The sequence below is a fragment of the Sander lucioperca genome, chromosome 19 (genome assembly GCF_008315115.2).
Source record: "Sander lucioperca isolate FBNREF2018 chromosome 19, SLUC_FBN_1.2, whole genome shotgun sequence".
In the NCBI taxonomy this organism is placed as follows: Eukaryota; Metazoa; Chordata; class Actinopteri; order Perciformes; family Percidae; genus Sander; species Sander lucioperca.
Genome location: NC_050191.1, coordinates 20,203,898 through 20,230,353, shown reverse-complemented (window position 1 = coordinate 20,230,353; position 26,456 = coordinate 20,203,898). Strand labels below are relative to the sequence as shown.

The 26,456-nt window shown below is 39.6% G+C and overlaps 1 protein-coding gene across 3 annotated transcripts in view; it reads left to right on the top strand.

The window, feature by feature from the left end:
* itpkb (inositol-trisphosphate 3-kinase B) overlaps positions 1–25,754 on the top strand; it is a 31,926-nt gene extending 6,172 nt beyond the window's left edge. For 2 of the 3 annotated variants that reach the window (XM_031322439.2, XM_031322438.2), the window contains exons 3-12: positions 28–193; positions 1,329–1,613; positions 3,015–3,995; positions 17,023–17,122; positions 17,628–17,665; positions 17,788–17,963; positions 19,426–19,630; positions 20,960–21,061; positions 21,619–21,690; positions 22,827–25,754. In XM_031322439.2, coding sequence (XP_031178299.1) covers positions 28–193; positions 1,329–1,613; positions 3,015–3,995; positions 17,023–17,122; positions 17,628–17,665; positions 17,788–17,963; positions 19,426–19,630; positions 20,960–21,061; positions 21,619–21,690; positions 22,827–23,036 — 2,335 coding nt within the window. In that variant the 3' untranslated portion in view covers positions 23,037–25,754. The remainder of the gene's footprint in view (positions 1–27; positions 194–1,328; positions 1,614–3,014; positions 3,996–17,022; positions 17,123–17,627; positions 17,666–17,787; positions 17,964–19,425; positions 19,631–20,959; positions 21,062–21,618; positions 21,691–22,826) is intronic. The other variant, XM_031322440.2, reaches the window with a different exon arrangement.
* Positions 25,755–26,456: the final 702 nt, after the last annotated feature.

Here is a 26,456-nt window from a genome sequence, read left to right as displayed (position 1 = left end):
CCCTCTCCTTTCCTCTCCTCTCCACAGCAGTAATCAGTTTCACACCCAAGCAGGCTCCTCTAGTACCACCTCTCGAACTAGAACCAGTCCGGTCGGTCGACCTGTGCTGCCAGTTCCAGATCGGAGCACCTATTGTCAGTTACTGGGCGGGGGAACGCCGGGTGGAGGTATCTACAGCCCAACCAGCCCTAAGGTATCTCAACTGCCACATCCAACCTGAGAGAGCTAAATCTGAAAACACTATTTATGTGTTTTTTCATTATTGTTTTCCATGTCAACAGTTCACAGTTTTTTTTACTGGGTAAATTACTGCACTTTACTGACATATTACTCCAGCAGCTATAACACTAAATCTTCAGAGAAAATTCTCCTGATGGTCCCAATCATCCCAATTTGCCTTTTCCTTTCACGCCCCGCAAGCTTGGAATGAGCTGCAAGGCATACTGAACCTGTTCTTACAGAACAAAGTTACTGCTTTCAACAGGTGCCATTATTTGCCATGATTCCCTTTGCCTCTGATACCTGTATGTTTTGTGTCTGTTGTGTTTTGGTATGCTTTTTTGGGATCCTATCTGTCCCTGTATGTACTTATTGTATATGAAACTTTTTTTTTTGCTGCCCATCTTGACCAGGACCCTTTGGCAGAAGAGATATTGTATCTCAATGGGACCTTTTTGGTTAAATAAAGGGTAAATAAAAAAAGTGATTGACTGGAGAATATAAACAAAAATATTCATCTTAGTGTGAATTAAAAGGCAACACACATTAAATTCATATTCCACATAATAAGCAATATCAAACGTATGTAAGTTACATGAGAATAGTGCCCTTTAAAGCAAGACTATATCACTTTTGAAAAACAAAATAGTACATATCTTTGCTTACAAATGACAAGTTGAACTCATAAGCAATAAAATGCAGTTTACCGGTGTTTTAAGCCCCCAACGTCTCCTTCCAGTAAAACACCATTGAACTAAAATGCACCATTGGTCAACTCAATACACTCAGAGGTTTTGCTGCTACAACCTTACTTGGTCTGGTATGACCAGTAGCTTATGGTGGGTGATGTTATCAAACTTTAGATAGATATTGTTGTATCACTGACAATACAACTCTTGTCTACTTGTGCTACTGTTTCACCGCGTTTTAGCATTTAGCGTGATGCTGTAAGAAAAATAAGTAACTGCTTTTGGTTGTGTTGGTAGTTTTTGCACGATGTTGCCAAATAACTGCAGACCATTGTCTCTCAACCGGAATATTAACATCAATTGATATTAATGAGTCGTTTTTGGAGCCCACTTAATCCCGTGTTGTGTGTCTGCTCCTAGACGAGCCCTCGAACCCTGGGTCCAACCTTTGTCTTCCCTCCTTCATCCTCGCTTTCCCCCAGCCCCACCCCTCGTGCTCGCTCCCCCTCCCCGCGAAGCCCGGAGCTCCTAGGAGTCAATGTGGGCCAGCGGGTCCGACGACTGAGCTCGCCCGGCGCTGAGGAGAGAGGGGAAGGCGAAGGGCAGGAGGAGAGGGTAGGAGAGACGGGAGGAGGAGAGAGGCGAGAGGAAAGGAGACGCCAGGCACAGCTACTGCAGATACACAGAGAGCTGCAGAACGTTGAGGTGATTTCACATGTGCTTCTCTGCTTTGTTTATTTAACTGTGGCTCTGTCTTAACCACTACATCTATCCATCTCTGTCTTTATCTAGGAATACAATTCTTAAGCAATATAGAGCAATGTATTCAAGCTCTGAAGAATTTACTGCTTCATTTTAAATTGGCTGGGCAAGTCAGAACAATGCCAGTAAGAACTACTCTCACCCTTCTTCGGTAATTCCGAAATGCTACAGTCAAGCCGCCTATGTACGATAGGCGGCAAAACCGCTTTGTGCCGGCCGTTCCATTGATTTCCTATGGGGAGGGCGGTGCCGCCCAACTATGCGCTGCGCTACCCCTGGCGTCGCGCACTGCTCGGATTAGCCACTTTGCGCTGCGCTCAAAATTCAAATTATTTCAACTTTGACCTAGTTGCCATTGACCTTTCCAAAGCGCAACCGATGAAATAACAGCATGTTGTTACCTAGCAAAGGGAAATAGCTTCCTTGCCACCCTTGATGACGAATACTTGCGCTGCGCTTTGCTCTCTGCCCCTTGCTCTGCACCCTACCTAGCGGTGCGCAAAGAGCAAATCGCTTATCATGTGTAGGTGGCATTACTGAATCTTTGAAAGCTTAGCAGAACAAAAAGGAAAAGTGGTAAACCACACAAGTGTTTGGACTGGTGCTCATACAGTATTCATCTTTTTCTTTTATGTTTTTACGATCAGAAAGATGGAAAATTGGACTTCCATTCTGTCATAATGAGAATGATCTTGTATTTTGACATTTTCATCTTAAAGAATGTTTTTCAGTTTCATACTGTGTCATGCTTACTCTAATTAATTTTAGCTTTTTGATGGATCATCATCCATCATGCCTAAAGTCAGAAAATAATCTCTTCAGTAATTGAGTGTGATGCCATGTGACTTTTGTTTTGCTTTGGAATGTTTGTAAAATGTAAATTAGTGCATTGGTTAATATAACGATAGACCACAATGTGGTCATCAGGTTTAGTATCAATACAGACTACTTGGTAATAAAATTGTGATATGATCAATATACAGTATAGTGCATTACAACACTGCGTTATCTATTTAGTTTCATATTTGTACACTTGTTCTTCTTTGTATTTAGTTGAAATCAATGCACATTTGCAGACTGCATACAGCCACACATTGAATATGTAGATACAAACAGTTCAGTCTGTTTAATGCCAAATATTGGAAATCTCCAAAGGTTTTTTTAATTTTCTTAATATTGGTTGTATTACCAATATTAGTATTAGGTGATGACTTTCCGTCTCACACCAGTGCACCTATGAAATGATAAGCACCTAAACCAAATATGAAAAAATGTGTATACAGTTAGACCAAGGAAACCAAACTGTAGCTGCATTTAGACTGTTATTTACTCTGTGTCTTCCAGGTCAGGGGAAAAGTGGGCATTTTCGAGGCCCACATTTCCGGAATTCGTGCCCAAGTGCTAAACACTGAGCTCCAGCGCAGCCCTCGATCTCCAAGACGATCGAGTAGCCAAACCCCTTCCCATCCCAGCCAACAAAACACAGCCCTTGACTGCCCAATGACCCATCCGCAAGAGAGTAAAGTTACCTCTGTTGTCCAAAATGGAAGAGAAAGGGAGGATGACACAATGGAAGGAGAAAGGAGAGAAGGAGGAAGTAAAGATGATGAGAAGGACAACAGTGCTACTAAAACCAACACTGAGAACAAGACACTGATTGGTCAAAATGGCCGCCATTCAGAAACAACAATACAAACTTCCTTAGTAGACAGAGTGTTTGTCGTTCCAGGTTCCCTTGAGACATTAAACCCAGATGCAACAACAGACAAAGAGAAAAAAGAAGGAGAAAGACAGAGAGAAAAGGAGGGAGAAAAAGACAGAGGGGAGGTAGAGAACACACAAATGTCGGGAGATGAAAGAGAACAGACAGAGAGAGAAGTGAGAGATGAGAAAGAGGACCAGTTGTGTCTTGAGATGCTGCTTAAGACAGAGACTAACAGGTTGGAGGTTAACCCAGAAACAAATGCTTTTCCTCAGGTGCAAAGCAGTGAGAGCACCCCTTGTTTGCTGGACACCGATCACACCTCCAACCACTCTCCCTCCATCCCTGCAGTCATAATAACTGACCACGGTTTGGAAAGCCAGCCTCAAAATTCTGAAGGCCCTGGCTCAGACCAGGGACTAGGCTGCACCTCAAGCCCCAGTTCTAGCCCTGCCTTTGGGACAAACTCCTCCACCCGCTCCCTCAGGAAGCTGTCGTCCTCCTCTGCCTCCTCGGCCGGTTTCTCCTCGTCTTGGGAAGAGTCGGAAGAGGATATTTCTAGTGATACAGAGAAAGGAGAGCAGCTTCTCAACCCTGCAGTCCTCACTTCTCAACAGAGAGCAGTAAGTAGAGCCAAGTGAGAGTGTGCCTGCTATTGTGTGTGTGTGAGTGTGCATGTATCTACAACCTACTTGCAATTCAGTAGACATTTTGTAGTTTTAAATGGCAATGACCTTTGGAAACTGCATTAGCCTACATTGCCAAATATCATTCACACAGGGAAAGTCAGAGAAATAGATTATCTGGGAAAGTCAGGGGATAACTGAGATTTTTGTCACTTCACAGGAATATACCAACATATTCTTAGCCATGCAATGACATGGCTCTAGGAATGGAAATGTCGGCCTGTAGGTCGGACCACCACTTTGGTCCAGACTAAAATGTACAGTATCTGTATCTCAACAACTATCTGATGGATTGCCGTGACATTTTGTATAGACATGCTTGGTCCCCAGAGCATGAAGCCTACTGACTTTGGTAATCCCGTGACCTTTCCTCTAGTGCCACCAGCAGGGGAAACATTTTATCTATCCTTTGAAATATCTCAACATCTATTACATAGATTGGATTGTAGTAGATTAGCGCAACATTTGGTACAGTACTAATTACATGCTAATGTTAGCATGCTAACACGCTAAACTAAGATGGTAGACATGGTACTTGATAAACATCAGCATGTTAGCGTTGTCATTGTGAGCATGTTAGCATGCTGATGTTAGCATTAAGCTCAAAGCCCCTATACAGGCTCACAAAGCTGTTATATGGCTGTGGACTCTGGTTTCATATTCATTGCATCCATTTATTGCATTCGATCATCATTTTCAGATGCTACATTGTATAGTTTAATTTTGACAGCAAGTTCAGCTGTATTGGAACACATACAGGAACACATTTTTTAGGTCACAGAAGTATTCATTTGTGAAAAAAGTAGGGCTGTCAAAATAACGCGTTAATTTTGATTAATTAATTTGAGAAAAAATAACGCGTTAAAAAAAAAACAGATTAATCTATTCCATATTGACGTTTGACCCGGAGCCGTTCCAGCCACCATTCGACTGTAAAATAAAGGAGGGAGACGAGAATGTGCTGCCTGGATCATTAATTGGAACATTTACTTGTAAAAATCTTCTTCCTGAATAGGGTTGGCTACCGAAATCTGGTGCCACTGATATGTCTGCGCTTCTCTCTGATGCTCTGAAACAGACGATACAGGCAACACAAACACCGCTGCATGTGACGCTAGTTAACACTATAATCAACAGCAGCTAACGTTAGCTTACCGCTAGCTAGTAGCTGGATTAAACACGGTTAAAATGCTGACAGCTAACGCTAAACGGTGTAAAGTTTGACTGTGTTTTACTGTAGAGGATTCCGACACTGGGATGTAACAATCTGTAGCTGCTGTTGTCGGAAAAACACAGACGGTGCGTTCAATGAAACTGGTAAACTACAGCCTCGTGGTGCATTCAAAGTTATTGTTAAATGACCTTTTCTCATCTAGTGGTTGTTTTTGTCGTTCAACAGCAATTTACTAGTGAAATAAGTTATTGTTATACATTATTATTAAATCATTTCATTTTGGCCATATGGCCTTAGCAATAAACAAGCCGTTCTTTAATGTCGCCAACTGTTGTTTAGTACCCTTCTTTTTTTTTCTTTTTTTTTTTACTTTCTTAAAAAGTATCAGGCACCGTTAATTATGTATGCGATTAATTTCGATTAATTAATCACAGAGCATGTAATTAATTAGATTACATTTTTTAATCGATTGACAGCCCTAGAAAAAAGTACAAATTCCTGTACATTTCTTGGTAGGAACCTTGATATTTCTGAAAATTTTAAATAGGAGTTTGACAAAGGTCATAAATCAAAACTCAAAACCTAACTACTGCAGAACTGGTGATTTTGCAACTAATCTTGCCAGATCTGGGAAAGTGTGTGTCTCGACGTGGATCTCTGTCACGATTGTGCCTGAAAATGTGTGTATGTCAGTGTATGTGTATGTATGTGTGTGTTGTTTGTTTGAATGTGCCCATGCATGTTGCTGGGTGCTCCTGTGTTAAATTGGCCACTGTTCTCTGCCTGAGTATTGGTTGACATTCAAAGTAACAAAGCTAGCTCTGTGCCCCGACCTGTGTGTGTGTGTGTGTGTGTGTGTGTGTGTGTGTGTGTGTGTGTGTGTGTGTTATTAGTGTGTAGGTAATGTGAGGGTGTGTGTAAGAGAGAGAGCACAGGTAATAGAAAAAGGGAAAGCAAGATTTCACACACACTTAGGCTTTGCCTGCATTTGGGCACTGTTCAAAGAGGAGGCTGAGGCCTGTTAGGGTATGTGTGTGTGTGTGTGTGTAGGTGGGTGGGTGGATGTGTTTTTATTTGTAGCCAGGATGAGTTCATGGGGCCATTTCACTTCTGCTTTGAAACACAAAACCTTTTTTAGGACTTAACAAAAATATTTATTTGGGCTCATATTGAATTCTTCTTATCAGTTAAACTATCACGAATCATATATGAGCTTTAAAACTAAGCAATGTGCATTCACCCTGCAATCAATACGGCATCACTTATTTCCATAAATATTTTGGCGATAACATTTTTTAATAATCTTGTCATGATTTACGAGACTCCAGGTTATGTATGATGGATGCAGTTTTCTCGCATGGTTAATCAATTGACCCCTCCCTAAACCAATGTCCCAGCTCTCCCAGGTGAAATGGATTCCAAAGTATTTGTTTAAATTAATTTGGCTGATGGATTTGAATAGTGTTTGTATTGCTCTTTGCATATTTCCGGGCGTTGTTTTTTTTGCTTAATCCAGGCAAAGAGACAGAAGCTCCTGTTTGAGGTTGCAGCTGACTGAAGGATAGGGTTCATAGTTGCTAGTAAAAGTCTGGATTTCCCCCATTGTAGCACAAAGATGTCAAACATGCGGGTGCTTCGTGTTTTTATCTGTAGCCTGTCACAGCCCCTGTTCTGTAGTTTTAAGGAAACCTGGTGTATTTATGCAAGAGGTAAACATGCAGAAACACATAAAGAATGCTTGCTTGTGTGGGAGGTGTGTAGGAAAGAGGAGAGGGACAGAGAGAAGAGGAGTGTACTGAAAGAGATAGAGAGGAGAAACAGAGTGAGCTCTGGCAGAATGAGAAAGACAACAAAAAAGAGCATGAGAGCATATATTTACCTTATTATATTATTAGCCAGGTTGTCTCTGACATTAAGGGAAGCATATCTCTGTTTCTCATGCCTATGTATTGCAGGAGTGACTTGACTTTATTTGGCATATAACATTAAACACAACACTTTAAGGACATTATTCATACTCTGGGAAATACACAGACGTATAAGATAAGTGTAGCTCTGGTAATATTATATACACACCAAAGTTGCAGAGAAAGATAGATGCATGCTTCGTCAAAAATATAATAATAAGACCAGTGCTTTCTGCAGAATCCATTTATCACAGTTATTGGTTTACATTCTGTATTGAAGAGCTCTGAATTTTCTTTATCCTGACAGCTGAATTCATCCTCCCCAGTAGTTTTAATCCATTAATGCTCCTTTGTGTTATTCACCCAAGTAAGCATGACATTTTTATTTTCCGTTTAAAAACATCTGCTTTGCTATGGTCATCAGCTTTTGGACTCATTTTTTGAAGAGTGTACACGCTTAACTGGTAGATCTGGTAGCTGGAATCTGAACAGAGCCATATATAGACACTACTTGGCTGATCTTTTGACGGTTGGGCATCTTTCCAAGGTTAGAAGGCACATATGTACTGCCAGTGTTTAATTGACAGCAAAAGGGCACCTGCAATAGATTGGCATCTTTGTTTTTTTCAACATTTCTGTTGAGGTCTGGGGAATGAAAAGAGAAAAATCTACCAGCAGCAGAGTTACGTCTTTGGTGAGGTGACACCCTGCTGTTTGCTTTTATGTGTAATTTTACCTTTAAGCATCAGCTCTGCACCCATCAGAGAAGTTTTAAACTAACTCAATCGATTACAGGATCTAAGACAATAAAAAAGTGTTTGACTACAAAATGTAGCAATGTAGCAATAGCAATAAAACTGATGATTATGTGCATAAACGAGTAGGCCTGACTAACATGCAATTGTACTTGCTAATAAAAATGTAATCACCTTATTTCATTAGTTTTAACAATTAGTCAATTGATCAATAATCTTTTACAGAAGATTAATCTCAAACCAACTTTGGTATTCGATTAATACTTTTAACTTAATTATCAAACATAACATGCTTAACAGGTTCTTGCCTCTCTAGTTTGAAGTTTTCTGCTATTATACGTTTCATGTCATAATAGAATTAATGTCTTTGGAGATGGACTGTTGCACTGACAAAAACAACAGTGTGCTTTCAAGTCTACGCCTTGGACTCTGGGTAGTTATTAGATCATTTGTACTGCTTTTATGGCATTTTATAATCTAAAAAATGAAAGATAAATTGTTTGTTGCAGCCCTAAATAACTGAACAGCACTTTTTTTTACATTCTACAGCTTTAATTAGTTTTTAATATAAACTTGCTGTCAAAACTTAGTGGGAGCTGTGCTTAAACTTGTGCTAGGTACAGAAAACCTCAGCATCATGTTTCAGCTTTTCAGAAAGATTGATGAAAGAAACTAAAGCTAGTGAAGTAGAAGCTACAGTAGAACGGAAGTGGACTTATGAAGGTCTCATTATAAATGATGGTGTTACTCATGCTGTCTGTACTGTAATTAAAGCTTGGGACGCAACTTTACAATTTTGGACACATTTCGATACACCTGTGGTTCTCAAAAATATGCATCCATTAAATAAACAGATGTGTCTTTTGGAATGCAGACTGCACCCATAACGTGAAAAACACAGTCGCATATGCCAACACCGACACACCCTCTGCACATACCACATAGTCTGCAGAACAACAAAATACTGTATACATACAGAAAGTGTTTTCTCTAACTACCCTACTGTAGCTAATGTCACACCGACTCACATCCCTTTTTCAGGATCCCTTGAAAAGTGGTCACACACTGACCCAAACATTAATCTTCACCTCCACTTGTTTATTCAACCGTGAATGTGAGCTCATTTCCAATACCAAAAAAAGAGTTTTTGTGGTGGACTGGACAAAAACTCATTGTCATTTTAACTCAAGTAACTCTCACACACACACACACACACACACACACACACACACACACACACACACACACACACACACACACACACACACACACACACACACACACGTACTGTTTTCACAGCAGTGGAAAATCTTCACTACCACGGCGGCCGGTTGCCTAGCAACCCTGTGACGTCAAACTGAGTTTCCCTCTCACAGCTGTGTGTGTGTGTGTGTGTGTGTGTGTGTGTGTGTGTGAGAGACAGTGAGTCTAAGTTTGTGAGTGCATGTCCAACTCTGTGTGTGTGCGTGTGTGTGTGCGCGCGCGCGTGCGTGTGTGCATGTGTGTGTGTGTGTGTGTGTGTGTGTTGGTGTGTGTGTGTTACAGAGTGCCTTTTTGGTTTACTGTGAGAGGGGAAACACCGGTCAATTCTTCATTTGGTGTTTCTGTGTGAAGTAGCTGGTAAGAGTATGTGCATGTGCATGTTCAAGTAACGACTTGAACATGCAAGTTGACTCCTTCAAGCTATGAAGGAGTCGGGTCGGCCCGCACTTACTGAAGCTGACATTTTTGGTGAAAGAGTATATAGTATGGGATCCAGTGCAGAAGTGAAGTGTGGTTTCACATGGTTTCAGAGCTGTCAGAGACACACTGGGGAAACCCTCCTGGGATACATGAATGCAAGGGTTGTGTTTGTGCAGAAAAAGGGATGTATAGTACGTCTCATAGACTGGAGATCCATGGGTTTCTAAATGTAATGGCTACTGTATATTATCAGTACAATTTGTCAAGACTTTTTGGTTTATTTCTGTGCTGTTTTCATAAGCCAGATTTGATAATTGCATATTAACATGACCATGATTTAATATGTTATTCTGCTTGTTAGTGAGCAAGTGAAGAAAACATTAAAAATTAAATTGTGTTTTCTGAGTTGAGGCTAGATCTAAAGTCAGATGTGCTCTTTAATGTTCCATAGTGACCTCAATTTGGAAACAGGTCTTCAGACTACAATATTTAGTTACAGTATAACTTAACAGCCACATCACATCATTTTTCTTGCCCTCATATTGCTGTCGATTTTGCAAAGCTATTTTTCCACTGGCCAGCCTTGGTTGCTAAGAGATTTGTCATGCACTCTCCAAGCATCTAATGCACGTTGTTTAGCCAGCATCACACTCCATGCAGTTTAATTTTATCTGTGTGTGTTTTGAGTGCGGTGTGTATGCGTGTGCCTCTCAGTCTAAACTTTGCAGACTCAGACAGTTGCAATATTTGTATCTGCAAGGGGACCTTGTGGTGAGCGATATCAGGCTTGTTGTTTCCTCAGTGCTTCTCTGTTGAAAACATCAGCATGCATCAGTGTTTCCCCTGCTTCTTCACAGTACACATTTGTAACCCAGAGTTACCCTTTGCCCCAAGGTTTTTTTCACCATTCTCACCACTTTCCGTCTCTTTTCATTCCTCCCTGCATGCAAATGAGTGATCTGGTTGACCTATGTAACCCTACTCCTCCTGGTAAAAAGAAAACCTCTAAATTTCCTTACATCTATGCAAATTGTTTGTGGCAACACCCTTTTCAATACTATATGTGATATTTGCACAATTTAATAAATAACCTGTCTTGTGCAAATGTATGTTGTGTTAAGACATCTGCAGATGTTGAAAACCATGATGCACATTTCTAGAAGATAATCAAGGGGCCAATAGAAACTCTTAGCCTCATTGCTTCTTTTTTCCTCCGTGCTCTTTCTGTTGTTTACAGAGGGCAAGGCCTTTTTTTTTCTTTCTTTTTTTGTTTGTAGTCAGCGGCGGATGTGGAAAATACTGTCGCTGAGGCAAGCGGCAACCCCCCCACTTCCTGTCTGCAAGAAGTTCCTTCTCTTACCATTTCCTCTCCTTCTCTCTCTCGCTCTCTCTCTCTCTCGCTCTCTCTCTCTCTCTCTCTCTCTCTCTCAGTGGAAACTTTACTGTTTTTCCTTCTTTCCTCATGTCATCCAGCTGGTCTGGGGATAGAGATAGGAGAGACAGAGAGACAGCGGGAGAGCAATTAGCTGACAGACAGCAGAGCAACAGACAGGCTGACTTTGAGGCACGTTTTAGGCAGAGAGAGAGAGAGAGAGAGAGAGAGAGAGAGAGAGAGAGAGAGTGTGTGGATGTTTTGCAAATCCAAAAACCGTCCTGAATTGTATTTCAAGTTTCGGGTTCATGTCCAGCTTTGCTCATTGAAAAAAAAGACAACTTTTTCATCGGTTTAAAATGCCCATTATAACCAATACAATTATAATTTTGCTACCTTCCAAAGAACCAAAAGTGTCTAAATGGTAAGACATGTGTCTGACCATTAAACACTCAATAAACTACATGAAGCTGGAGAGTTTTCAGTTTTGATTTCCTGGTGGAGACATCCATTTCTTCCCATGTGTCCGATGATTGACAGTCAGCACACACTGATATGGAAAAAAACCACGTAAACACAGGCACTGAGAATACCAAATTAGATGGATCATCTAGGAAAGGGAATTTTCAAGTCTGTCAAAGTTAGTTTTTAATACTGTGTGGAAATGAACAGCAACAAATGTCTTCTGTAAAGGTAGGAGTATCTCAATAAAGGCTATACTGTGTATTGATTATTTGCATAAACCATCTGAAATGATGTAAAGGAGAACAAGTGTAGAAGATTATCTTAATTAAAAAAACACTGCAGTATTATGATTACTTTAATCCGGATAAAAAGCTCAAAATGACAGCAAAGAGGGAGCTACCCTTTAGAACAATTTGCCTAAGATTGGACTGGACAGATTGACTTTAACTAGATAACAACACTTGATTTCTGCTTGGATATTTAATATGTAGTGCTCTAATTTGTGAGCTGGATTCAGCTGTAAAGGCAGGGTTACAATTCTGGATCGTTTATTTTCACACATGGTTTCCTGCTTTCTTTTATCTGTACTCGTTTATTTTTTAAATTGCATCATTTTTTCTTAAATCTTTTGTGTATCCTAACCTCACTGTTGAATGAATTGGTGCAAAACACTCATTTACATTCTTAAAATGTTTCTACAACTGCAAACGTTTTCTACACAAATCATCTCTGTTAACACATTTAAAAACTCGACTTTCCATGAGCGTTTGTTATCTACATTTCACGCGTTTAGACACATTCATGCAAATGTTATTTTCACAGACTTACAAAAGGTGATAGTCATCTGCCAACTGTGAAATTATTCTTGAATAAGCTAAGAATCTAAAGCTAGTTTTAAATTTTTTTTAAACTCAGATGTTACAGGCTGTATTGTACAGGCTGTTTCCTTTTGTCTGTTTTTACTTGTGTTGTAACATCTGTCACCATCTTTGTGTTTCTCACACGTACACGGAGAGTCACATTCGAGACAAACACATACAGGTTTTACACATACACATGACATACACACAACATGTATGCTCACATACATATATACGTAGAAAAACGTATGAGGCTTAGTTTGCTTTTTGCCATGCAGCCTTTACATTTTCCCAGTACTTAGTGTGCATTCACACTTACACTTACACACCCACTCACACACACACACACACACACACACACACACACACACACACACACACACACACACACACACACACACACACACACACACACACGTAAATCTCCGTCTGTGTCTTTCAAATGCTGTGACCTGTGTGATTTGCATATCCAGATTATGTTTGTCCTCTGTTTTGCCACTCAAATGATGCACAATTGTTTATCCCTGTACAAACTCTCTCTCTCACACACACACACACACACACACACACACACACACACACACACGTGTAAATCTTGTGGGGCATAGAAAGAGGAGCATCTTCTAGCCTGACATGCTTAGTTTTCAAAGCAGAGAGTTTGGGTGTGTTGCAGGAGAGCTGAACAGATTTGAAGTCTTGTCAGTTTGTCTGACAGAAAGCCCATCGGCCATGATGTGGTCTGCATGGCTGTTTTCAGTGTGGAGTGTTGTTGTGTCAGTCGGAGCCATCTTTATAATTGCCATCATCCACCTCCGCACCAGCCACCTGCAGGTATTGTCAGCCATACAGCCAGTGTTACTTTTATTTCAGGTTTGCATTTACTGTCAAAGGGTGATTCTTATACTTGGATTTAGTTCTTGTTTGGGGATGTTTGACAGCTCTATTGTTGAAGTTAGATTTTATTGAGCTATAATAATCCTGGTAATAGTTGTAGTCATTTTTTTTTTTTGCATTACACACAAACCAAACTTCTCCTTTTCTCTCCTCCGCCTGATTGCATCTTAATGCCTCTAGCTCCTAAATCTACACACTGTGACGTCTGTTATTACTCAAACTTGAGCTAGTCCAGACTTTCTCTTTTCTGTCTCTCTCTTGCCCTCCGCACCTCTCTCACACAAACACACACACCCTAGCTGTAAGTGGGCAACATGGGAGATGGATGACAGTCTGAGTTGACAGAGAAAGTCCAGACCCTGGCTACTTACCAAGCTGTAGCCTGATACTCTTGCACTCTTGCTAACTGACTTAAGATGGTGGAAAAAATCAGGAGGGGAATACCATTCAGTTTGACTTATCCGTGCCTTTCTGATGGTCTGAAAAATGTAATCAGTATCGTATTTATTGTTTTATAACTAGAAGCCAGAAACAGTGATTGACAATCTGCTGATGAAAATGTGGATCTAATGACAGCGGATCAGAGGGCAAATAAAAATCACAAGAGAGTCGATTTCAACCTTTATTTATTCAGAGAAAACTGTCAGTGCATGTGTTTCTAGTCATGCCTACACATAGACACATGGAGAGTTCCAGTACAAGCTGCTGGATGTTACCTTTCGCCTCCAGGACAACGTCACCTTACTTGACACCATATTTAATCTCTCATTATTGTTCTAAAATTACAAAGACAGCATTCTGTTGTATATCAGCTGAAGCACAGCATGGTACAGAATCATTTCAAAGGATTTGTGTCCATGAAATCAATTCGGTAGACTTCTAGAAATATGGAGCTTTGCGATCAAACTTTGCGTTCAAAAGGCAAATGCCAATAATATTGTATAATGTAATACTGTAATATGTGTATTGTAATATCACAGGGCCATGATATCTCTGAGACACATTTCAGCTGACCTACACTGCAGTTAGTTTCCACCATGTGATCTGCACACGTGTGTGTGTGTGTGTGTGTGCGTGTGTGTTTTACTTTTTGTAGGGGGCGAGGTTTTTTCAGTGGTGGAGAGAAAAAACCTTCATGTGACTCTTCACTACCTTAGACAGAAAGAGAGGGAGAGGGATAAGAAAGTGTGTGTGTGTGTGTGTGTGTGTGTGTGTGTGTGTGTGTGTGCGCGCATCTAACCATAGATAGTCATGCTATCAGCTGATGAATTTTCATCAGGTCCAGATTATGTGACATGGGTTATATTTCTCCTTCTATGGTCTGCTTCTCTCTTATCTTATCCATCCTCTCCTCTCATCTCTATTCTTCTCTCCTCTGGTTATTTGTAGACATAATATTATTTCTCCCTGTATTTGGAGACCAGAGGAAATGTTCTGTGTGTGAGATCCCACCATTAACAGATATTTTGCACCTGTGTAGGATAGGGAAGTTTAGCATAAATATTATATTACACTAGATGCAATCACTGACCAGATGTGATCATTTATTTTTACATTTTTACATCTATTATAATTAGGGCTGTCAATCGATCAAAATGTAATCTAATTAATTACATACTCTGTGATTAATTAATCAAAATGAATCGCATACATAATTAACGGTGCCTGAACCGATACTTTTTAAGAAAGTAAAAAAAGAAAAGAAAAAAAAAAGGGTACTAAACAACAGTCGGTGACATTAAAGAACGGCTTGTTTATTGCTAAGGCCATATGGTCAAAATGAAATGATTTAATAATAATGTATAACAATAACAATAACTTATTTCACTAGTAAATTGCTGTTGAACGACAAAAACAACCACCAGATGGGAAAAGGACATTTACAATAACTTCAAATGCACCACGAGGCTGTAGTTTACCAGTTTCATTGAACGCACCGTCTGTGTTGTTTCTCCGACGGCAGCTGCAGATTGTTACATACCGGTGTTGAATCCTCTACAGTAAAACACAGTCAAACTTTACACCGTTTAGCGTTAGCTGTCAGCATTTTAACCGTGTTTAATCCAGCTACTAGCTAGCGGTAGGCTAACGTTAGCTGCTGTTGAGTATAGTGTTAACTAGCGTCCCGTGCAGCGGTGTTTGTGTTGCCTGTATCGTCTGTTTCAGAGCATCAGAGAGAAGAGCAGACATATCAGTGGCACCAGATTTCAGTAACCAGGGTTGGCAGGAAGAAGATTTTTACAAGTAAATGTTCCAATTAATGATCCAGGCAGCACATTCTCGTCTCCCTCCTTCATTTTACAGTCCAATGGTGGCTAGAACGGCTCCGGGTCAAACGTCAATATGGAATAGATTAATCTGCGTTATTTTTTTTAACGCATTATTTTTTCTCAGATTAATTAATCGAAATTAATGCGTTATTTTGACAGCCCTAATTATAATATTTTAATTTAATTTTGTAGGGGAAACTCACAAAACATTCAGAATTTTCTCAGTTTTTAGTGCTGCTGCATCCACTTTTACCTCTGTCACAATGTTGCACAGCCAAGCATTGTTTAAACCCACAGAACAAGACATCTGGAGTTTTTCCATCTGATGTAATACTGCAGGCTTTGGTTTGAATATGTTATTCAATAAGAGTGTGATATACTGTAGCTTCAATTAGGTGTTGCAACATGCAGGAAAATAATAGATTTGAACAGGATGATTTAGGAGAAGTGACTTTTGGCTTGTGTTTTTGCTCATCTCAATATGTCACACAATTCTTTTTTTAACTTGTCATGTACTTATCCAGAAACATAACAGGGAACAGAGAGTTCTTTCAGAGAGTTTAACAGTTAGATATTTATGTATCTGTAGAAGGAAAGTCTTTCCATCACAAAGACCGAGAACTGGACTGGAGAGCTGGAGAAAGTGAGAACTAGACTTGAATCAGTCTGTAGTCACTGAGATGAAAACGGTTGATGAAAATATGTGTGTTTGTGTGTTGAAGACAGCATATGTCTTAGTTTGTCAATGTGTTTGTGTGTGTGTGGCAGGAGTCCCGCAGTTCAATTTATCCTTGCCAGGGACAAGGAAAGCCCTTGGAGAAACTTTGTTTGGGTGTTTGTGTGTGTGTGTGCGTGTGTGTGTGTTTGGTTGTGTGTTACCAGGGGAAACCCCAGCTTGATCCTTCATAGTTTAGTTAAAAGAGTAAGAAAGAGAGAGAGAAAAAAAAGAGTCTGGGAGAACCAGGCAGAGAGAAACTGAAGATAGCTTCCTCCGGGTCAGGGATGCCCCACAGTGTGTGTGTGTGTGTGTGTGTGTGTGTGTGTGTGTGCGTGCGTGAGTGCGTGCGTGCGTGCGTGTGCGTGTGCGTGTGCATGCATGTACTGTATGTTTTAAAAACTTGTTTTGCTCATGGCCATTAAACGAAACGAAAAAAAAAGCGCTGGATCAGCCAAAAGTTTCAGAGCACAACTTAAACTACTGGTAATCTGTTTCCTGGGTTATTTTACTGCACGTTGCCATCTGAGCGATTGAGCATTTAGTGGAGTCACCTAAATTCATTTTTCTTTTTAAGTTTGCACGGAGTTGGTAAACTCTGCCTTATACCATCATCATACAGTATGCCATGTCTTCAAAAGGGTCCAAATAGTTTGCATAACCAGAAAACATCAACTCAAATCAGTTTTACAAACTGTTTGGTTAAAACATGTTCATGGTGAACCTGAGGCCACTGATCATAAATACAAGTCAGGCAGGCCGCATTACGGTAACACTAAAGTAGATTCTGGTGGAGCATACGGTTGTTAAATTCCTGGTTCAAAAGCACATTGTTGGTGAAACATCATTCTGTTTGTGTGTGTTTGTAGCACAAGTCTTGGAAGAAGATTAAGAACATGGTCCACTGGTCACCGTTTGTCATGTCCTTCAAGAAGAAATATCCCTGGATACAACTGGCTGGGCATGCAGGTGTGTGTAGATACAAATAACATGGTTCATAAGAATTACACTGCTCAGGCTCATAACACACATGTTGACGGTCAGTTGGCCAAAGTTGTTATACTGTTTTTTTAAGGCTAGTTCTTTGAGGTCAGGGCCGATCACTGTACCTTAACACTTTCTGCAGCTGCTTCAGTTTAGTTTCAGTTTAGTTTATTTATGGAAGGGGACAGCGCAATTTAATAAAACACATGATTTCCCATGGGTTAAAAAAGCCAGAATTAGCCAAAAGGCTATTTTTCATCTGTAGTCCCCTGCCTTCGATGTTAAAAAAGGCTTTTTAAAATACAAAAAAACAAAAAACAACACATGCAAAACAAAAATTGGCATAACACGTCACCGAGACAGAAAACAAAACAAAGTACAACACATAACTTAGCATAAAACAAGACACAACGGAAAAACAGAAAAATATACAACAAGGCAATACAGCACGATATAAATCGTACTTCACAGTAAAAGTGTGTCTTTACAGGAAGCTTCAAGGCGGGAGCAAACGGCCGTATATTAAAAGTAAGACCCTTCCACCAATCACACCTTCTTTGTCATTGCACAGAGGTACCACATATTGTTAATACTGATATAGTGTAGCCATGGGTATATAACTACAATAACGTGTTGTGGATATCCTTTAGAAACACTGTGAATGTGAGCAGCGCTGTTTGTCCCTCCTGATGAGGGACGTACTGCGCCCGTACGTCCCTGGTTACCATGGAGACGTAGAGAAGGACGGCCAGAAATACAACCAGATGGAGGATCTGCTGGCTGAGTTTGACTTCCCGTGTGTGATGGACTGTAAGATGGGAGTGAGGTGAGAAGACACATGGCACGACATGGTATACATTTTTACATAGCAGGGTAGTGTTTATTTGCAAAGTGCCAGAGGTGGGAGTAAGTCACACATGTGCAAGTCACAAGTCTTAACCTTTAAGTCTCAAGTCACTGTGGTGAGAATCAAGCAAGTCAAGTCGAGTCCCTGCTATAAGTCAAGCAAGTCACAAGTCAAGTCATACAAAAAATTGTCGTTAACCGTAGCTAAAAGACACGTTCACGTACATTTGTTTGTGTTGCTTGAAATGAAGTTGGACGTTGTGGTTCTCGTGTCCGTAATTTTGGAGTTGCAATCCTTGCACACCGCTGTTCTTTTCTTACAACGAGCATCGACTACAAACTCCTTAAATCCAAATTTCACTATTTTGGGCATGATCCCTTCCATGACAGCTGCCTCCTACGTTTGTCTCTGATGGTCTGCCATGCTCTGGAAGGTTACTTGGCAGGGTGGTGCGTCGGAAGTTCCGAAAACAAAACGTAACTTTTCAATACCTTGAAAAAAAGAATACGGACCTGGGTAATACATTAATAAAAACTCAAGTCCTTTCAAGTCACCTGTCTCAAGTCAAAGTCAAGCCTCAAGTCTTGTGTACCAAGTCAAAGTCAAGTCGAGTCATTTATCAATGTTAGTCAAGCAAGTCTTGAGTCATCAAATTGGCGACTCGAGTCAGACTCAAGTCAAGTTGTGCGACTCGAGTCCCCCACCCTTTGAAAGTGCCACTTAACCTCAGAAAACAATGATGAATTACCTTTAATGTACTTTACTGTGATTCCCCACAGACACACAACAAACTACACACTTTTCTGTTTCTTTAATCTGCAAGGAGATAGACAATTAAAGGTGTTTAATTTTAAACGTGGGTCTTATAGTTTTGACCATCATTTTTTATTGATAATTATACTATTATACTGGCAAAAATAATTGTTGAGATGTGGAAATAGGGCGACAATGTTACAACAAAATGAAATACTGTAGGCTAACAAACCCAAGCATTCCCCCCTTTATTTGGAGTTGAAGGCCAAACTGTGAGCACCTGAAATGTCTGTAATAATCCCTCATTGCATACAAAAACTGCGGCAAGTCCAAAGTTGAGCCGTGTCTGTAAACTGTGATGGATGTTTGTGTAATGATTTTTGTTGCCTCTTCCAAATAAGTTTGGTTTCTTTATAACCTGTATGATCGTCTCACTGCTCACATTTCTTGCCTTACCAGACTTTGTTTTTATCGATGTCACTGTGTTCCCAGATCTCAGCACTTGTAATAGATCTCAGCTGTGTATTACTGTTTGGAAAGAGACATCTTCTTCACACCTTTGCTTTCACACTCTCTGCTCATCTATACCTCCTCATCCTCCTCCCTGTGCTCATGTCTGTCACCCATCCTTTCTTCTTTTCTGTCTTCTTCACCGTCCACCACCTGTTTTTTTTCCCTCACGCTTCAGGACCTACCTTGAGGAAGAGCTGACTAAGGCTCGTAAGAAACCCTCCCCGAGACCCGACATGTATCAGAAAATGGTTGAGGTTGATCCCGAGGCAGCTACGCCAGAGGAAAACCTCCAGAAAGCCGTGACCAAACCCAGATACATGCAGTGGAGAGAGACCATAAGCTCAACAGCCACCCTGGGATTTAGGATAGAGGGAGTCAAGGTAAGTCTCACAAAGAGAAAGGTGTGTGTGACCTTCCTTCCCTCCTTTCTTCCAGTATTTTGTGTGTGTGTGTGTGTGTGTGTGTGTGTGTGTCCTTCAAGGGCATGATCTTGTGTCCTGTTTTGAACAGAAACTTCCTCTGAAGTATATGTTTGTTCATGAAATCCTTTGTCGCACATGAGGCCTGTCCATGGCAGCTCTATATGCCTTGGCATCTGGCACTGACGTTGTACACACACACACACACACACACACACACACACACACACACACACACACACACACACACACACACACACACACACACACACACACACACACACACACACACACACACAGATCTCTCTGTCTCTGCTGTCTTTATTTGAGGGTTGTGGCTATATAAGGACATTCATGGTCTCCCGGTGGTCTGTTGCCATGACACTGAGGGTTATCCCCAGAAACAGACATATGTGTGTGCGTGTGTGTGAAGAAATATAAAGTGTGGATGTGCAGTTCATGAAGTTCATGTGGAGTTCAAGCTCTGTTTTTGTAATTGTGTGTCTGTGTATCTGTGCGTATTAAATAAATTGTGTAAGCTCTTATGTATGTGAACAGTGTGTGGTATTAATTAGGTGTGTTGAGAGAGAGAGAGAGAGAGAGAGAGAGACCTAGCTGTACTCAGACTTGGACCATAAAGGGAAAAATAGTTTTTTCTCCAAATAGTATCTAGTTGCCTGGCAGCCATCAGAATAAGAAACACTCATTTGTTGTCTGACTTCTGGTACTGCTTCTGATGCTATCTACTGTACTATTGTTACTACTGTACATGTGCTACTGATACTAATGCTATAAATCCAGTACTAATACTACTATTGTCCCGCTACTATCTCTACTAGTGCTTCCACTTTGCTATCCCCAAAGGTGGAGAGTAACGTTCATATGCTTTGCTATATTGTTAGGTATGTTGTAATAGTTTGCTTGATTAGTTCTTTTTCGTGAGACCGGATATTTTGACTCCACAACATTTCATAAGAAAATAACTAAAAGCTTGTTTCCAGGACCCCAGAGACAGAACTGTGCATTGCTTCAACATCAACTTCAGAAGTCATTTTTTTAACTAAATATCTTAAGGCTTTAGACTGACAGACAAAACAAACAACTGTGGGAAACCAGGATGGCCATTTGTCACTTTTTTTTGAAGATGTAGCTGTGTCTCTGATCAGTGACACCAAGTCAAAGACCCTTTCCTGCTTTAATTCCTGGCTAAATCTCTAAAAATATATTTCGCTCCCTCCTTCCTTTCCTCCCCTTATTGTTTCCTCTCCTCTCCTCTCCTCTGCTCTGTAGAAGGAGGACGGGACAGTGAACAGAGATTTTAAGAAAACAAAGACGAGAGAGCAAGTCACTGAGGCCTTCCATGACTTTGTCAAAGGAAATAAGGACATTCTGGTGAGTGTGTTTGTAGTTTGCTACAAATCAGTGCTTTTAATGTTTCCAAAAATGCATGTCTGTTTTTATTTTAAGTATGCCCACCCCAGTTCTTCAGTCTACCATCTGAAAATACAGAGCAGACCTGAAGCAGGACAACAGATGACCCACTTACTGACTGTGTGTGTGTGTGTGTGTGTGTGTGTGTTTGTGTGTCAGAGTGTTGCTACCTGAACAGTTATGTGATTTTCACACACACACACACACACACACACACACACACACATGCACACTATTAGTATGTCACAGCATTGTGTACATGTGTATGCTTGTAAGAGTGTGTGTTTTTTTAACTTAAATACATGCATTACATTTTGAAATTAATCCAACACTCATGTTTTAATTAAACGCATAAAAAGCATGTTTTAATATTTACTTTGCAGCAGACTGGGCTGAGAACAGATCATCTATGACGCCATCAGCAGCCCAGTTCTAGTACAGACAGCAGAATTGGCTGCACCAGAAGTGGGCAGAACTGGGCGAACAAAAAATAAAAGCTTGTGTTTTTTTTTTTCCAGAACGGTTATCTAAGCAGGCTGAAGGAAGTAAGAGACACTCTGGAAATTTCCCCGTTCTTCAAAACCCACGAGGTAAAGACAGACTGCTGTTCATGTGGTGCAACTCCAAGACATACTTAATAAACTTAAAAAAAACCCGGCTAAAATAAAACATTATTTACAAAGAAATTATGTGAAAATGTGTTTGTATGTAATATCATGTATATTATAGACATGCTAAGACCCATTTTTAGGCTTCCTAATGCCTGTGTAAAGTTTAGAGCTGCAAAGATGAATTGATTAAGTTGTCAACAATTAAATTAATCACCAACTATTTTGATAATCGATTAGTCTATTTGAGTCTTTTTTTTTTAATGAAAAAAAGTAAAACTTCTCTGATTCCAGCTTCTTAAATGTGAATATTTTCTAGTTCCTTCACTCCTCTTTGACAGTAAACTGAATATCTTTGAGCGGTGGACACAACAAGACATTTGAGGACGTCAATGATCATGACATTTGACACAACATTTTATAGACCAAACAACTAATCACTTAATCGAGAAAATAATTGACAGATTAATCATCATTAAAAAATAATAATAATAAGTTAGTTGCAGCCATAGTAAAGTCAAACTTTTAGAAAAATACTTTTTGACCCAATAGAGTGTTCATGTCTGTGCATTACTGTACAATGGAAATGCTTTATGTTGCAGGACTGGGCTCGGTTGAGGATGTGTGAATTTCCATGTTGTGTGCAGACTGTTTACTAAACAGCATGTAGCTCATCTTTTGAATAGAATATTTTGTTCCAGTCCTGGTTAACATGTATTTGTGTCACATATTCATATTGTAATTTATTGATTTAGTAGTAAGTGCAATTTAATGACAATAACTCACTAGAGCGAACACACCAGTGCACACACAGAAATAACAGGTCTTGTCATGGAAATTGGACAGCAAAGGCCTTGACCACACATTCAGTTTCACATGTACACACACACACACACACACACACACACACACACACACACACACACACACACACACACACACAAACATACATGCAAACATACCAGTAAACATGAGAAGTTGGTGTCACAAAGCAGGAAGTGAGATCATGTTTTTGAGGGACACAAACACGTAATGTTTAGTAAAAAAAGAAAGAAAACTGTTTGAGTAATTATTTCCTGTTTTCTTATTCATCCCATTGTCTTGCTGGGTCTCTGTAGGTGATTGGCAGCTCCTTGTTATTTGTTCACGACAGTAAGGGACGGGCCAAAGTCTGGATGATCGATTTTGGGAAAACTACGCCTCTTCCTGAAGGGGAAGAACTAACCCACCGAGCATCATGGCAAGAGGGCAACAGAGAGGATGGTTACCTTTCTGGACTTGATAGTTTGGTGGACATCATTTTATCCATGGTGAACTCTGAGACTTGAAGTCTGAGGGTTTTTAAAACGAAATCCAATTGGACATTTGGACACACAACAACCACTTCCATTCATTCTTCCTCTCTCTCGGGAACACTTTGGACTTCCTCAGGATTCCTTCACAGGCATTTGTCCTCATCCACCAAACCACATCATCACAAAACATGTGACGTGGCCAAATCCATTCATGGATGCAGCCTTTATATTCATATACAGTGGATATCAATATCATGCTCTTTCCCATCCATAGTCCTTTTGATGTGATCCTTATACCCTCAAGGGCAGGCTGTAATAGGCCTTTTTTCAGAGCAAACTTTTTAACTTTAAATATTAAAGATAGCTCAGTTCCATTATGTCTCCCAGTAAGCCATCCCTGTAAAAAAAGAAGGTATTTTTTAAATGCATTATACCTGCAAGACAACCTTTTTACTAAAGAAATTACACTTAAAAGCAAAACAATGTAGATTGCCTAATCCAAATGTGAAGGCTAAGGCTGGTGATATGATTATATTTTTTTTGTTATTGTAAACAAATCCCATAAAAAAGACCAAAACAATCATTTTACAGTTTGTTTTTCTATTATCTGCCCAGCCTGTCTGTGGCTCTCACCCCCAAGACCATTTGTTCCAGCTCAAGATGTGAACCTTTAAAAAAAAAAATAATAATATGGTTTCATTTTTTGTTTTTTTTAAAGACTAAATAATTTTATAAAACAGCTGGACACTTTTTTTTTTTTTTTTTTTTTTTTTTAACATTTCTGACTTTGGCGCTACCTGGTGGTAATATCAAAAAAGACACTAATTGTCTAATTTTCTATATGATGCTATCCTAATTTGAAGATGCTATAATCACATACAAAATTTAACATGTAATGGTTTTGCAGTAAAACTCCCTTATTTGACATTAAATGTCTTGATTGGGTATACCCCCGCTCTCATGACTTTTAAACAGTTATACTCCTTTGTATATCTGTTAGATGTATCCCCATTCAATCAGAGTTAGATTGTATTTCTTCCTCAGCTCATCTGAACTCAATTTTATTGAAGTTTTTTGTCTGTTTAATAAGTTTGACCACAACTTCAGCACATTGCCCTTTCTTTTAAAAAAACAATCTGCACTTGATTACATTTCCGCTGTTAGAGATTGTACAGTTAAGTGTGTTTTACAGCGGAAAACAAAACTAGTCTTTTAGCTGTTTTTTTAACCTCTGTTCAACCAGTCACACTTTAGATACTGTAGGTTGGTCAGTGAGGTTTTCAGTGGCAGCCATGTTTGCTCCACAATATTCTGGCAATAACTGGCAATTATGTGGAGCTAAATTGTACATCTCACAGTAGTTTCAGTATGTTATGGAGGGCATTGTTTCATATGTAACATATTTACAGTGGTAGTACTTCCCTGGCCAAACACTTCTCACCCTATTCACACTTTTGTTGGGATTGTTCACAATGTACAATGAGATTTATTATGTTTGATGTAGTTTTTGTAACATTATTTTAGTGTACTCAAATCCTGTGGAACACTTACAGCCATGAACAATCTTATTTAAGCTATACAGTGCCTTGACATTACAAAGCCAAGTCAGACAACTGAAAATATGTTCTTATTGTAAATGTTATGATGGACTTTTCTCCTAGTCTTAACTGTCAGTTTCTGTGTGTAGTCTTGGGTGCATGTTTATTATACTCTTAAAGTTCGGGCTTAATTTGTATTTCATTCTGTTTTTATTTATAACATTATATTATTTGTTTTTTTAGTTATTGGGATACTGTGACATTTTGAACTTTGGGCTGTTATGTGTTTTTGGCTTCAAGCATGTGTTACAAGATGAGTGAAAGTCAAACTGTGGGGCAGGTCATTGACATTGTCGACATTATTGAAAACATTGGATATGGCTAAAGAAAAGATTGATAATGTTCAGATAATGATTCCCATTTACTTTAATGGAGAATGCAAACATTCACTTTGAAAATGGTTGGGCAGAAGGGGGCGAAAAATATGTCTCATAATGTAACAGGTTCTTGATGAACAATAAAATCTAAATAGTTCCATTAGTAATTTGTTCCACTCTACCACATATTTAAAATACCATGGTTTTCATTTGATGTTTGCAGTGACATTAGACGCAGAAAGGACTAATAATAATTCCATGCAGTGCCTTCTTAAAGAAGTAGTTTGACATTTTGGAAAATAAAACGTATGCTTATTAGCTGTTTTGACGAGAGTTAGATGGGAAGATTGATACCACTCTCATGTCTGTTTGCTAAATATGAAGCATTTGCCAGCAGCTGGTTAGCTTAGCTTAGCATAAAGACTGGAAACGGAGAAACAAAACCAAGTTTTTTGATTAAACATTGAAGATATAACAATGATATGTGAACTAGTGAGCTTTAATGTTATGGGTCAGCAGATTTTATTTCCCATGGACAGAGGCTAGCTGTTTTTCCCCTGTTTCCAGTCTTTATGCTAAGTTAACTAACCAGCTGCTGGCAAATGCTTCATTTTTAAAGGAAAGATATGAGCGTGGTATCACCTTTCCCAAAATGTTAAACTTTTCCTTTATGACAACCATTTTAGCTATTGCATATGCTCCCCAATGTGCACTTAGGGTTGTTTGTTAGTACTGTAGGTATTATATTGTTTTGGTTATGCAGGCTTGTGTATTTATTATTTGGATTGTTGCTTTAAAAAAGTGTGTACTTGGTAAACAAAGAAAATCCTGCTCCATGCGTGACTTCAGTGAATTTCTGGGATCTTATCATAGAGGTCTTAGCATCATCTATCTGTCAAACGTCAATGAAAATATCAAATCATCAGTCAAGCGTTTGATTAATCCATACTAAAACTTGTAGGAAATACGGTTTATAACGAAACAGCTCAGAGCATTTGATCTGCTAGGAGGATCCAACCTCTGGTCCTGACCTGCAAACCCACAGTGACCCCACGCTACTGCTGCTGCTTGGCCACATTCATTACTGTGGTTGCATGGAGGTCATTTGCCATTCAAATCACACCTGTCCACAACAGCAGCAGCATCCGGAGCTGGTGGGAAAGAAATTACATTATTCAGGAGTGGAGAGGTTGTCTTTTTTCATGGAGGGGGGTGTGGAAGGAGAACTCTTTAGGGTCTTTTGAACATGCAGCTCCTACTGTACACATTTCGAAAGATATTTACACTTTTTTATACTCTCTGGCTCATTGCCCATTTTGTGCATTTTTTAAAATTGTTATATTTTATAACTAAAATGACCTACACATATACTCTTTGCGTTAGCTATGTCCCCACGTGACAGAAGTTTTAGTATCCTTAAGCCTTTATGTCCCCTAGTTTAGGGCATGGATGTGAAACAGGAGTTGTCAAACTCAAGAGGACCAGTGAGCTCATTTAGTCTGGGAAAAAGTTATAACCTCCTTTACATAACAATGACA